The sequence below is a fragment of the Aplidium turbinatum genome, chromosome 14 (assembly GCF_918807975.1).
Source record: "Aplidium turbinatum chromosome 14, kaAplTurb1.1, whole genome shotgun sequence".
In the NCBI taxonomy this organism is placed as follows: Eukaryota; Metazoa; Chordata; class Ascidiacea; order Aplousobranchia; family Polyclinidae; genus Aplidium; species Aplidium turbinatum.
Genome location: NC_137485.1, coordinates 15,024,076 through 15,038,125, shown reverse-complemented (window position 1 = coordinate 15,038,125; position 14,050 = coordinate 15,024,076). Strand labels below are relative to the sequence as shown.

General features: G+C 38.0%; 2 protein-coding genes across 2 annotated transcripts; both read left to right on the top strand.

Annotated features, from left to right (window-relative positions):
- Nucleotides 1–2,474: 2,474 nt before the first annotated feature.
- Nucleotides 2,475–6,297, top strand: LOC145782929 (DEP domain-containing protein 1B-like). The gene is made up of 4 exons (XM_082594688.1): nt 2,475–2,747; nt 5,372–5,472; nt 5,744–5,847; nt 6,272–6,297. The coding sequence occupies exons 1-4, from the start codon at nt 2,475–2,477 to the stop codon at nt 6,295–6,297; spliced, it is 504 nt and encodes a 167-aa protein (XP_082450814.1).
- A 1,335-nt stretch (nt 6,298–7,632) lies between these two features.
- Nucleotides 7,633–8,376, top strand: LOC145782928 (uncharacterized). The gene has a single exon (XM_082594687.1). The coding sequence runs from the start codon at nt 7,633–7,635 to the stop codon at nt 8,374–8,376; it is 744 nt and encodes a 247-aa protein (XP_082450813.1).
- Nucleotides 8,377–14,050: the final 5,674 nt, after the last annotated feature.

Below are 14,050 nucleotides of genomic sequence, written 5' to 3'. Positions count from 1 at the left end.
TTAAATCAAAACGGCCGTCCTGTAGCATTTCACGCGCGAACCTTATCAACTTCGGAGCAAATGCATTCAGCAATTGAAAAGGAAGCCTACGCAATTGTAGAAGCATTAAGAAAGTGGAAGCATTTACTGCTGGGAAGACACTTTAACTTGATTACGGACCAAAGAAGCGTTTCCTTTATGTTCGATTTAAAACATCCTTCCAAGGTAAAAAATGATAAAATACAACGTTGGCGTTTGGAACTTTCACCTTATAACTTCTCTACCGTTTACAGACCAGGAAATAAAAACATTGCACCTGACACCTTCTCTAGAGCAACATCGGCATCTGTGACAACAACATCAGAAGCCGCTTTAAAATTGCTACATGAATCACTTTGCCATCCTGGTATTACACGATTGTGGCATTATATAAAAACGAAAAACCTTCCTTATTCTTTGGAAGCCGTGAAAGCCGTCGCAATGCAATGCAAAGACTGCGCCGAAATTAAAGCAGCTTTTTATAAGCCCAAAGAGCAACAACACCTCATCAAAGCAACCCAACCTTTCGAAAGAATCAGTATGGATTTTAAAGGTCCTGTAGCATCTGCCACCAAGAACAGATACTTGCTGGTGATCGTGGACGAATTTTCTAGATTTCCCTTTGTATATCCATGTGCCGACATGAAGGCATCTACTGTTATCGAAAAATTATGTGATTTATTTTCCGTGTTTGGATTTCCGTCGTATGTCCACACCGACCAGGGCGCAAATTTTATGTCGAGCGAACTGAAAGAGTGGCTGCATGGAAAGGGTATTCCGACCAGTCGGTCTACTAGATACAACCCTCGAGGCAATAGCCAAGTGGAACGATATAACGGCATAGTGTGGAAGGCTATTCTTTTGGGACTGCGAGTCAAAAAACTACCCGAGACTTTGTGGGAAAACGTGTTACCCGATGTATTACATTCGTTACGTTCACTTTTATGTACTGCTACAAACTGCACTCCCCACGAGCGTATGTTTTATCATTCTCGTAAGTCTTCAAATGGGGTATCGATGCCTGCCTGGCTAAAACCAGGACCGGTGTATGTAAAACGTCATGTACGAAACAAGAGCGACTTATTTGTTGAAGATGCCGAGCTTATTGAAGCTAACCCCCAATACGCTCACGTACGCCTCAACGATGGACGTGAAACTACTGTATCATTGCGTGACTTAGCACCTAATCCTAAACAGATTACCACCATTCATGATGACGAAACGCTAACGGAGCCATTAGAAATTGATTTTGGAATGTTGGAATCAGCTCAACCTCGCTTGGATCCTGCTCCAATTTTACAAAATGTCGAATCTTCAGAAGCTGGTCCTACCAATCCTGAACAAAACTTATCGTTACGTCGCTCCACACGAACATGCCGTCCTGTTGTGCGCTATGGCTTTGATACGTAACTTAGTTTTTGCAATTTATGTATTTATTTACTGGGCTTGGCTTGAATCCTTGTACTTGTTATAATGCCGTGATGTAATTTATGTAGTGTCGAGTTTTCCATTTAACCGGGGGTGAATGTCGTGAAGTTCTGTTCTGTTGCTTAAAGCTTTGTGTTGATTGCAGCGGCGCCGCTCACGTGTAAGGTCGCGTCTTTCTTTACACCTTTGTTGAGTTACCATTAACACGCTGCTTGGGTTGAAGTAGGGTGGTGCTAGTATAGTTTTCTGTTGCTGTTACGTGAAGGTATATTTATGTTTTGTTATGTTTTTCAGACGCAGTGCCTATTTAGTTTATTAAAGCCATTAAATGGTGTCATCTACTTTTGTTACTTAATTCTATTCGTTACACTCAGTATATACTCAATATCTAATTAATCGTGACGTCGTACATCCTATTTCAAAACAGTGTGTTCTTAACCCCCCGACCTTTGGTCTTGCCATTGGCTGGTTTAACAACCAAACTAACGCCGGCTAGGTATTGCACAAATCACCTCACAGGTTTTTCGTGTATCACAATCAGAAAGAAATTGTTTTTTCAGATGTAGCCTAGAGTCTAGACTAGTAGAAATTTGTCCATGCCGAAAGCACAGTCATACGCAGACAATGCGTAAATTTGTGCTGGTTGGATGCTGGTGATCTACTGTATACATGGAAGGCGAGCAAAATACATTCAACGTAGTAGCTCTTGATCTGAATATTATATTTCTGAGTCTTTATTTTCGATTCTAAAATTGGCAAAGAACATTTATCTGCTAAGACAGAGTTGTAAGTTAGACTCAGCTTGTTGGAGCTAGGTTGAGCAGACTTTAAGAAAATTTAAGCCAAATTTAGACTTGAGCTTTATACCTTTTGTGTGTCTTGAAACTGGGATGCCTATAGAGGTTTGTAACTTAAAACTTCAACTATACTCTTCAGGAAAGCCCGACAACAAGTACATTACCGTATAAGCCTATAGTAAACCGGACGATATCTAGGATATTATTTTTGATCGAAACTAACTTTTGACCATGGTTGTGGAAGTAAATTCTCCAAGAAATCCTGACGCCACATCGCAAAGGAAAGGATCTCCTGTGAAAACAATCACACCAGGTCGTCCGTTTCGTGCTACAAAGATATGGAACCAAACAATCGAAATGTTTCAAGAAGACATGAAGACCAAAACGCATTGGAAGCTTATGAAATCTTACAGCCACTGCTTTGTCGCCAGTGATGCTGTTGATATCCTGTACATAGTTCTTCAAAATAACCACAACATTGTACAGGAAGTAACTCGAGGAAGGGTAAGTTAACGTGGTGTTTTAGCAAAAACAAATATTATTTTTGTTAAATCTGTTTTCTATCAACAAAATGCCTCACAGTTGTGTGGAATATCGAGAAAATATGAAATGATATTTCATCACTGCACATCCCAATAGGGTGGCCTAACAGGAAGCATTATCGCCATGTGGTTATCACAACAAAGTCCAGTGTGGTGTTTTCTGAAAACTTTAGAAAAAAAATCTGAAAAAAAAACGTAAGAAAAATCTTGCACCATAGCCGTACGAGACCAAACCATTTTTTTTTGGGGGGGAAGAACGTAAATTTGCCCAAATCTGCACGCTTTTATAGAAATTGCCCAAATATAATGTATGCGATGCATGATAACAGTGAAAAACTAACATAACAAGATCACCAGCTAGCTAGAATTTCTTACCAAGGTAATCAAGATAGAACAACTGACTTCATCTTTGAAGATACCTTGTTTGTGCATTGCTCGATGCTTCTGCACTTTGGCATGGTAGCCTAGGTAGGACTGTAGGAGTAACATTTAGGAGTATTAGGCCTATATATTTCAGCAGTAGCATTTTAAATGTTGGTGAAATTAACATGACACAGACACAGTTGCATAAACAAACTAAATATTTTTATTTTGGGGCTCAACTGCATCATTTTAATTTGGGTAGTTTTATAAAAGTAAGCAAACAAAGCTAAGCAACACCACAACATTAACATTACATTTAACATTAAATAATATGAGATGTTCTACTGGTGCAAATTAAGCTAAACTATCACAAGATGTATACAGTGACACTCTGCTTTTATTGTATACATCTTGTGATAGTTTAGCTTAATTTGCACCAGTAGAACATCTCATATCATTTAATTTAATGCCTGGTGAACAGCCTCATTCAATTTTCATTACATTTAACAGGTAGGCTATAACATTTTTTTGTTAAATGTTGTGTTGTTGCTTAGCTATGTCCGTTTATGGTTGAAAAAGTACTGTAACCTCTCCACCCGAATTGTTTTATAAAAGTAGGCTATTCATCAGATTTATATAAATTTATATTTTGTAGTTGCCCAAATTAAGATGATGCATTTATGGATATTATGAAAAAAATTAAAGACTTTGTAAATTTTGATGCCGAGGAAACTGCATCATGCCAATTTGAGCAGTTTTATAAATAGACTATGCTCAGTTAATTTCATATTTTTTTGTTGCCCAAATCTAAACGATACAGTTATGTAAATGGGAAAAATTAATGAATTTGTTCATTTGGGGAAACTGCCTCACGCTAATTTGGGCAGTTGCATAAACAGACTAATCAGTTTCATCAGATAATTTCATGTCTTCAGCTGCCCAAATCAACAGGATGCATTTGTGAAAATTAATAAAATTAGCTATATGCGTTTTGATTTGGGCAGTTTCACAAAAGTATTAAAGACATATTTTGGTCGCTGCCCAAATTGGCATGATGCAGTTGGTTAAATGCATTTCGTACTACAGTTTGATCACCATGCAATACAATACATCAATACGGGTGTGCCAAATGAAAATTTTGCGGCACATTTCTTGTGCAAATAAGAGGCTGTACTTAGTTTGATAGGTAAAAGATATTAATTTAGAGTGTTTCTTAATTCATGCAATTTTGTAGTTTTTCATATAGCAATTTTTGCCCTAATAATTACAATATATTAAGATTTTGCCCGAATTTGCGACGTTTTGAAACAACAGGGAAGGGCGGCTTCCCCCCCCCCCTGCCCCCCTGGCTCGTACGGCTATGTCTTGCACCATTCATCAACTTCTTTTAGGTCCAGTTTAAACTTGGAAAATTTAATATTCCTTTAAAAATAACCTGAGATGCAAAGTCTACTTGTACGCTAGTTTGCTTTGGGTTTATGTATGAAAATGATCTACATGCACACTGACCAAGTTGAAGAAAAGTCGATGATAACTTCTTATATAAAACCAGAGACGTAGCCGTGTGGCCTGTGGGGCTAAGACAATCGCCTACCTCCTCCCCAAAAAAATGTATCTTGCCTCTCCTTCCGAAACAAAATACTATTACAACGTTTCAATACCATTGTAATTCATGTTGAATGACGTTTACCCCCAACAATTGCTCTTGTCACCCTAAAGTTTTCTTTGTAGTTATGTCACCGTATTAAACCCGATCTAAAAACAAATACAAAGTGCTAATATTTGTGATTGATTGCGATAGCCTCTTTGTCCTCATAACTACTTGCTAGTGGTTTCGGATCGCAATCCTAAAAATGGCCGCCCTATCTTTACGTGTCATGTTTGAAATAACTCGAAATCGGGTACTTTTTTTTAGTCCTCAGCCGACTTTACATTTGTTATAAAAAGGCTGCGATTTAAAACTTTAATTTTTTCCGTTCTGTCAAATTCAAAAATCTAAAAATAAAAAAAATCCTTAATCTTAAAACCCTGCAATTTTCCATTTTTAGTTTTAAAGAAACCAGTTACTGTATTAAAAAGCCATATTGACTTTTTGGGGTTAATACGAATCTCTACTTTTCAAGAATTAAAGCATTTTGTGTTGATTGTTTGTTTTTGTTACCGGTACCTCGATAAAATGTGACCTACAAGTTATTTAAATCTTTTGTACAATATTTGTTTTAGACGATTATGTTGCTTCAAAAATTTCTTGATGCTCATGTGATAGAAAACGTTCACGGAAGATGGCTAGATGTGAATTTTAAAGATGACAAACGCTTGTACAGGTAAGCTAAATGCACATTCTAATTTCTAACTATTCTATTTTTTGGAATTACGTCAGTAGGTTATGAATATCAGAACCACTATATTGTAATTGTATAAAAGAGAAAGAGTTAAACCTCAACGTCATATTTTCTTGCTACTCCATTGTGCTTTCGCACTTTTAACCACGCTTTAAAAATAGGGATTGCAATCTCAACTCTCCTCGTTAGGCTGCTGTGTCCTTGTTATGTGCAATATTCCGCTAAAATCTAAAACTAGTGAATCTTTACCCAGATTTAACAGCAACACAGAAGGCAATGGACTCGCTCAAGGATTGAACAAACCAGCCTCTCCAACGGAAGGACAGTCCAAGACAAGTAAGCAAAGAAAAAACCAAGGTAAATTAAAAGTAAAACAAGAAAGAAGTGAAACAAAGCTCTGCCCACTCTATCAAAATCTTTTTGTATCAACAGAGATAATTTAGTTTCACTTTTTATAATTGATAACTATATATATATATTGATAACTTTTTACTGAACAGCAAATTCATAAACTTCCGCAAAAAATAGGGTATGTTCAAAATAAAAAAATTATAGATTTGTTTGTAGCTCATACCGAGACTTTATTTTTCTACCACACCATGTTGCGATCGTTGTCTTGTACACAAGTAACAAAAGCTTTGGTAGAGAGTTTGCTTTGTTGAACCATAGAGAAATAAAACAAAGTAACTTCAGCGGGTTTAACATGATGTATTACATCACAAATATAACATAATTAAAAATAAACTCTAACGTTTTCGACACGTACGTGTGTCCTCATCAGGAATTAAAGCAGTAGGACACACGTAGGACACATGTACGTGTAGAAAAAGCAGTAGGACACACGTACGTGTCGGAAACGTTAAAGTTTATTCTTAATTATGTTATATTTGTGTAATGTGTATGTAATACATCATGTTAAACCCGCTGAAGTTACTTTGTTTTATTTCTCTACAAGTAACAAACTACTGTAAATAATGACTTCAACATTATTTAAAAAGCAGTATAGTTTGCAATCTTGTAGTAGTCACGGACGTTTCGCAAAGTAGGCTACTATTGAGCGACCATTAAGACTTTTCCAAAAACATACATCTCTCCGCAATCGAGTGTAGCAAGAATTGACACAGAGAGATAAGTGTTTTGCGTTTGGATTACGATTACGTTTGAAAATGATGGTAATACTAAAACTGTGTAGTTTACTGGCTTTGTCACACCAATCCGTATACAATATAGGTCAATACTAGTGGCCAGGGAGGGAGCAAAGGGATCAATTGCTTCACCCGAAATATTTTAAATAAACACTTTAACCTGTGTTGCAGCGTCTTTTGACAGAGTTTTACTATTTAGATTTAGGCTGAAAATACTCTAGACGAGTCAATATACGGAAAAAAGGCACCTAACCCCAAAAAAATTGATACAAAAGGTTTTTCAACGGATTCTGTTACCAATGGGCATACTAAATAACATACTAAAAGTCTACCAAAATCGGATCCCCAGAAAGGGGTCATTTTCAAGGAAATGTACGGCATATTTCTAAATAGTTTTGCCTATTGGGTAGATGGTGGTATTCAAGCTGTTATTGTTCTTGTGTTTGTGACATCATAATCACATGATTGCGTGCATAGTCGCATCACAATGCAAGCAAAGTTATCTTTGTTCAAGTCAAAAAGATTTATTCAGGCAAAGTCACTCAGGACTGCCAGAGCTTGTTTTTTTAATGCACTTCTGTGGTTTTATTTTTGAGTCTGGGGTTTTTGGACCATAATTTATAGGCTTTCATTTTGCTATTTTTAGGATATTTTAAGTGCTAAAACGCTAATAGTGTTAAGAAAGTTAGTTATAAAAAAAGCAACATTTTTTCGCGCCATCGACGCGATATTTGCTGCATAGTTTTATTTTGACCATTCTGGAGCAACATGCTAGTTGCAAGAGTTTTGCCAGGCGTACTATTTTCCCGCCGACTTTGGCTAGTTTGGCGTTTTTTGTACACAATCAAGCGGTATTTTCGGTGTTTTTAAAAGCTGGGGCTTTTTGTTTGGATCTTGTTTCATGTTATCCGTCGCAGCAGCCAGTTCTGGGCAGGCCTCAGCTCAGATCTCGTCATCGAGACGACATTGATGAGGTCGTTGAAAACCACTGGGGGTCATGACGCACGGAAATGGAATGGATGAAAAGCAGAGACCCCTTTGGACCATGTCCAGGTCCATAACATCAGATTACAACATCGCTATGCAGGAGTTTACAAACTTGTCATTCACGACATCTGAACAGCACAAGGATTCAACAAAGGCAAGGATGAAAAGGGACGCTGCTGACCTGGAGAAGATCAGTTCAAAACTTGTCGTATGTTCACCTTTCTTGCAAGATGCTTCGTTAAGGAACGTTGTCACTAGTGTTGTAGCCGATGATAGTGTGAACGTGCACGAATATGAGACTGTTGGACAAAAAATCTTACAAAAAATGACAGGACAACCTGTATTCGCATACTCATTCAGTAGAAAAGATAAAGCCAGGACCCTTGGGAAAAAATCTGCTATCAAGGTCGCTCCTGATCGAACCATTGATACTGCACTTCTTTTTCAACGCTTCATAGTGGTCTCCCAAGCTGGACATCTATCACTGGAGGAAGTTATGTGTTACGAGCTTAGTCCTTTCCCTCCTGCTCTCATTGAATCGAGACATGTATTCCGAAAAGCTGATAAGCCACAGTTAGCACACGCGATCTGTGATCAAGCAAGTAATGCAATCCTACATTCTGTGCCAAAAACGGAGTGCCACGTACTTGATGGCGGTTCACTTCTTCACCGCATACCATGGCAGCGTGGACAAAGCTATGGTGAAATAGCACGGTCATATGCTGATTTCACCATCCGGCAATATGGATGGTGAAATCAGCATAAACTTCGGAAACAAAATTGCACCGTGGTAAATGCATCTGGGGATGCTGATGTAGAAATTGTGAAGGCCGCACTGGAGACATCTCTTCTCCAGACAACAACGCTGATTGGAGAAGATACCGATCTCCTTGTGTTAATTGTTTACTATGCACAAGAAGATAGTAAGGGCCTTTATTTCAGGTCAGACAAGTCCAAAGCTCATGGCAGTACCAAAGTATACAACATCAACCGTTTGAAAAAAAATCTTTGGACATGACATGTGTTCTGAGTTGATATTTATCCATGCCATGACTGGTTGTGACCAATGATGAAACCAAAGACTGGCTGCTCTCTAGTAGCCTTCCAGTGTAGTCCGGGAACATCGTGAGTCTGGGGTGGTAAAAGGATAGACCCTTGGTCCCAGACGCTCACACGACGACGACGACACCACGTCTCGGATATTCGGTGTTGGCAAGAAAACTGTTTTTCGGAAACTTGTGCAAGGAGATCCTGTTCTTCGGTCTTGTGCTAAAGCATTCACTGCCCCAAACCAGACCACAGAGATAATCGATGACCTTGGGTGCCAAGTAATGGCTGTCTTCTTTGATGGCCAGAGCACAGATTCCCTTGCGACAATGCGATACAACACCTTCAGCAAGAAAGTTGTCTCTGCTTCATCATTTGTAACGCCCGAGCGTCTGCCACCAACTGAATCTGCTACCCAATTTCACTGTCGTCGAGTTTACTACGGTACCAGATAATGGTCTGGATGGGAAAAGCAGAGAGTATGGATGTCATGAATTGGGGGTGGAATCTGCAAAAGAATCGGCTCATCCCACTTATGTCAAAAATGAAGGCTGCTCCAGACAGTCTCTTGAAGGTCATTCATTGCAACTGCTCCACTGCCTGTAAGACACTCCGCTGCTCCTGTAGAGGATACGGACTACCATGTACCGCTGCATGTGGACCATGCCAACTGCAAAGAATGTGACAATCCACATAACAAGTTTCTTCTAGACGAGTCGGAAGATGATGAATAGAGACAGCCGTAGGCAATAAGACAACAAACGGGCTGATCACCCTGGTTTACGATTTACTGCACCTTTGTAGCCTAATGTTGTAATTCCGATGATTTCTGAATGTGTCTGTGTCCAGACTTTAATGGTACGCCATTCTTTAAAACAGATTAATCCCATGTATTCATCTATTGTAGGAGGCCAAGTATGAGCCTCCTGTTGGTTGCAGTTTTTCTTAGATGCCTGTATTGATAGTACCTGTTATGCCGCATGTAATATGCTGTTATGAAAATTCCATCTTATTAGGGGAGATTGGGAATACTACGGACGGATTTTCGAGTATTTTGTTTTCGAAAAAATGTTTTATTTTAAATTGTACTGGAAACCATTTTTCACCAATACATATGGAATTTATTCAGATAAAAAGTGAGGAGTTGTCTCTGAAAATTTCACCACTATTCGGCTTATCAAGCTGCCAAAAGTATAGAAACTGAAATATTGGAAAACCACTTTTCTCAAGCTCGTGTTACATAATGGAAGTCAAGATGATTTTGTTTGCGATTTATCTCAAGCCTCAAGTGAATTTGCTAATATCGTGCTCTGCTCTGTCTGATGTTCACCTATCGCTGCGTCCGAAATGTCCCCGGGCTCCCCCAGGTCGTATATTATATACAATCATACGTATCTCAGCAGATAATCAGCCTATCGTAATTTAACCTATTTAATTCGATTCATTAACCCCAAAAACCTAGGGATAGACACCTAAACCGCCTTTCTAACTTGAATAGCAATTGAGATATAGGCAATATAACATCCCGGCGGCCATTTTGGACGCCATCTTGAAAATGACCCTTTTCTGGAGGTCCGATTTTGGTAGACTGTTAGTATGTTATTTAGTAGGCCCATAGGTAAACAAATCCGTTGAAAAACCTTTTGTATCAATTTTTTGGGGTTCAACCTTATATTGACTCGTCTACTCTCAGCATGTGCAATTTTGAGGTATTGTTTTCAAAATTATTGCTCCAGACACCCTTCCGGGTGCTTCGTGTGCAATAATACTAATCTCCCCAGCCAATTTGTGCTGGCTACACCCCTGGTCTTTATTTACTGTAGGCCTAACTACACATTTTCCAACTTTAGGAAGAGGCACTTTCTCTTTCTTCAAACCTCTATTTTTTTTCAAAAGAAGATCCATTAAAGAAGACAACAAAGAAGAAGATGCGGTCATCACTGATGAAGAAAAAAATGAGATTTGGCATGAAGTGCTTGGCTCGAACATATTACCCCACTTCAGGGAAGTCTATTCAAATGAGTTGCCTGCAATCAGCCTTGTTTCTTTGCGTATGGACCATGCCGAAACAGTAAGTTCTGAAACGTTTTGAACATTGAAACTAGCATGTTGATAGTCCGTAAGAAGTGGTGAAATCAAACCGAAGTTGTGGTGGTTAAACCATTTCGAGATAGTGTTCGGACATCACATTTCTGCTATTCTTCATAGAAACAGTTATAAATATGATTTTCAAGCATAAATCTCGATAGCTGAATCTTGTCCACACCGATACCTCGGTAAACCATTAGTGACCATAGAATTAACAAAAATAGATTTTAATTTCTCATTTTCGAAACTCACATTTTTCCCCTTAGTTTACAGTGCTTTTGTTTCTTCCTTGCTAATTCTATGGCCATGTGCAATGGTTTACCCGATGTCTTAGCTGGTTAAAGCGTTCTGGAAACTACAAGTTTAAGCAGCGCTGGTTCGGCTTTCATGGTGTGCGCTTCAGAAACGCAATTTAACGAGTGCCCACCATTCAGCGGCACCTAGAGGATAGAATAATTCACTGGCAACAACACACGTCAACAATCGAAAACTTCTCTCTGTCGATTTTGGTGATCGGGCCTGCACCAGTGGTCCAAAGCCTCTACAAGTATGCGAAACTGCCAGGATTAAGTTCTCAATCACTTTCAGTCCAAGCATAAAAATTTAATCATCAATTAAATAACCCACACTGTGTCGACAAGCACTTGGAGTTTTGAGGAAGGCCACTTGATGGTTGTTAATGTACTCCAACCTTTTGGATGGAGAGAGAATACAAGCCTATGGGACCATAATTTATATTAATGTCTACAAACCTAGGCCTACTAAACTATTTGATAACAATTTGCTACAAAATTCTGACTATTATAAATAAATAATTAATTAATACGCCTACACGTCTTGTTTACCAGGTCTTCAAAGTTCCGACCAACATTTTACAAGAAGTGAAAAGTAAAGTTGATGAATTACAGCAATCTAAAAGGTAGTTAGAGTAATATTCATAGAATAATAGGATTAACGAAATAACTATTTTCCCACAATTACAGTAGGCTATGTAAGGAAGCAAAACGAAAAATTTGTGTTTGACGCATAGATTTGTTTGTGTTTCCGTTGACTAAGCACATAACTTAATAAAATTATGGGCTACAGAACAAATATAATCTTCACTATTTGTAGCATCGAAATACAAGATTAAATTATGTTTTTACTATACAATATGTTGGGCACTTTTTTTCTTTTGATTAAGTTATGTTGAACATCAAATCTGCAATCTTGTAAGCTGGACTGGCTAAGTCTTCCTTTTCGGATTGTATGAATCTGGTTAGGCGACGAACCAGCAAAAACTCGAGACTTAGCCTACCATACCGTGAGATATGAATAGAAGTGGTCTCAGGCAGCAGCAGCCAGACGAATAGGTCAGGGAGCAATTCACATGGGCACAACACACATTAAAAAAATGATGGAAAACAGTTTGCATAAAACTATGGCTGCTATTAGGGCTCGTTTTTGCCTGTTGCTTTAAATAACTCATCGTAAAATGACAAATAGGTTTCATTGGTAAGATACCGCTGAGTTACCTTTGTCTGTGTTTTGTTCTTGTTATGAAATATAGTGATTAGGCTACCTATTGACTAAAGCAGAATAATCTTTAAAACAGAATTTTAATCAGTAAGGATTTATATTTCAGATAGAGCTTGCAGTTTCACCAAAAAAACAAAGGCATGGTTGCCACTTTGCGATCTCTTAAATTCGTTGGAATTTTATTCAAACTTTTCAAATCCAAGAAGAAATAGACACCCCGTAAAATCAACGTGAAAGCTGCAAAATCATGTCCTGACATTTCTTCTATGCACAATTCATCGATGATTGCTTCAAGAGAGAGATGAAATGTTAAAAACTTATTTTAAATATTCAAAAGAAATTAATAAAAAACTGAAAAAAATTACTGATCTTTATACAAAAGATTCATTATAAGTTGTAAAACACGTAAAAGATTTTTTGTTGCTTGTTTCAACATCCTAAAAAAAATCACAGTGCACACTGTAAGCAGGACCCTAGCTAGGGTGTTCAGCACTCGAAGAAAACTTCACTTGTTTTGATATCTGTAACCAAAATTGCTGTTTGTTAATGACTGCGCAAGTGCACCTCAAAGATTTATTCAACTGATTACAGAAGTGGAAATACATGATCTGTCAGATTTTAAAACATTCATTGAAAGCAAATATTTTGTACAACTTGTTACGGTTTTGCAATAAAAGTGAGCCATCGCAATATAGGTTGCCATGGACTCAGGGCCGGATTAAGGGCACTGTAGGCCTAAGGCTGTTTACTAGAGAAGGGCCTAATTTTGCAAACCAAGCTACAAAAAGTAATAAAAATACATAGGCTACATGAAAAATTGAAATTATTTACTGCAAAATAACATCAACATAACAGATAAATGGCTAATGATAGCGCGTAATTGGTTTTGGAAACAGACGCAATTTTTAGTGTCGAATTTGAAGCAGATGGAAAAGATTTTGGAAAGAAAGATATGGATAGTAGGTACCTATGGTAATACTCTACCTAATGACATTCTAAACCAGGGGTTTTCAACCTTTTTTCTACCGCGACCCCCTCAGAGCAATCAATGTAGTCTCGCGACCCCTATAAAAGTATTCAACAAAAGCATACTTGTGTTTCTCGGCAGTCGAGTGTAGCAGGAACTCAGCGATAGACACGTGTTTCGCCCATTAGACTGGGCTCATCACGACTGCCGAGAAACACATGTTTTTGGAAAAGTCTTGATGGCTAGTGTGGAGGCTACACCGGTATGGTTAGCGAAACACAATGCTCGCTGCTCTATAGTGAGTAGTCAGGTAGTGCTGACGCCAGGAAGATCGCTCCTTTTCAACAAAAGCATACTTAATGCAAAATTTCACCAAATTTGATTCATGCCAATACCCAGTCATGTTTAGTTTTGCTGTTCCAGCGTAAACTTCTGAAACGAAAAATCTTTTTTTACGATATTATTACGGCTTTTATTACATTTTCTCCGATTGTTATTTCCATCTTCTATCAAGCTTAGCTAGATAATAGGAGAAAAAATAATGAAAATAATCTACGTTTTCGCACTTTCACCGGTTGAATTTATCGCAATCTTTTATAGATTTATTTAAATCAATTGCAGTGAGATGGTTGGTGTGCCGCATATTTTTAACTATTAACTTTGTCAATGCGTGCACCTGTTGCTGAATGAACTTTCAAACAAAATAACTGACACATTTTTTTCAATGCCATTGAAAACGATACTGAGAAATCTATATTTTGCATAGGATTCTACATAATTTTGCTTTTTCACCATAGCGTGGTTTCTG

Excerpts from the sequence above, each read along its gene's own strand:
- LOC145782929 (XM_082594688.1), top strand. The coding sequence starts at position 2,475 with ATGGTTGTGGAAGTAAATTCTCCAAGAAATCCTGACGCCACATCGCAA. Across the intron at positions 2,748-5,371 it reads AGGAAGTAACTCGAGGAAGG|ACGATTATGTTGCTTCAAAA; the intron begins GTAAGTTAACGT and ends TATTTGTTTTAG. Across the intron at positions 5,848-6,271 it reads TAAGCAAAGAAAAAACCAAG|GAATTAAAGCAGTAGGACAC; the intron begins GTAAATTAAAAG and ends TGTCCTCATCAG.
- LOC145782928 (XM_082594687.1), top strand. The coding sequence starts at position 7,633 with ATGACGCACGGAAATGGAATGGATGAAAAGCAGAGACCCCTTTGGACC.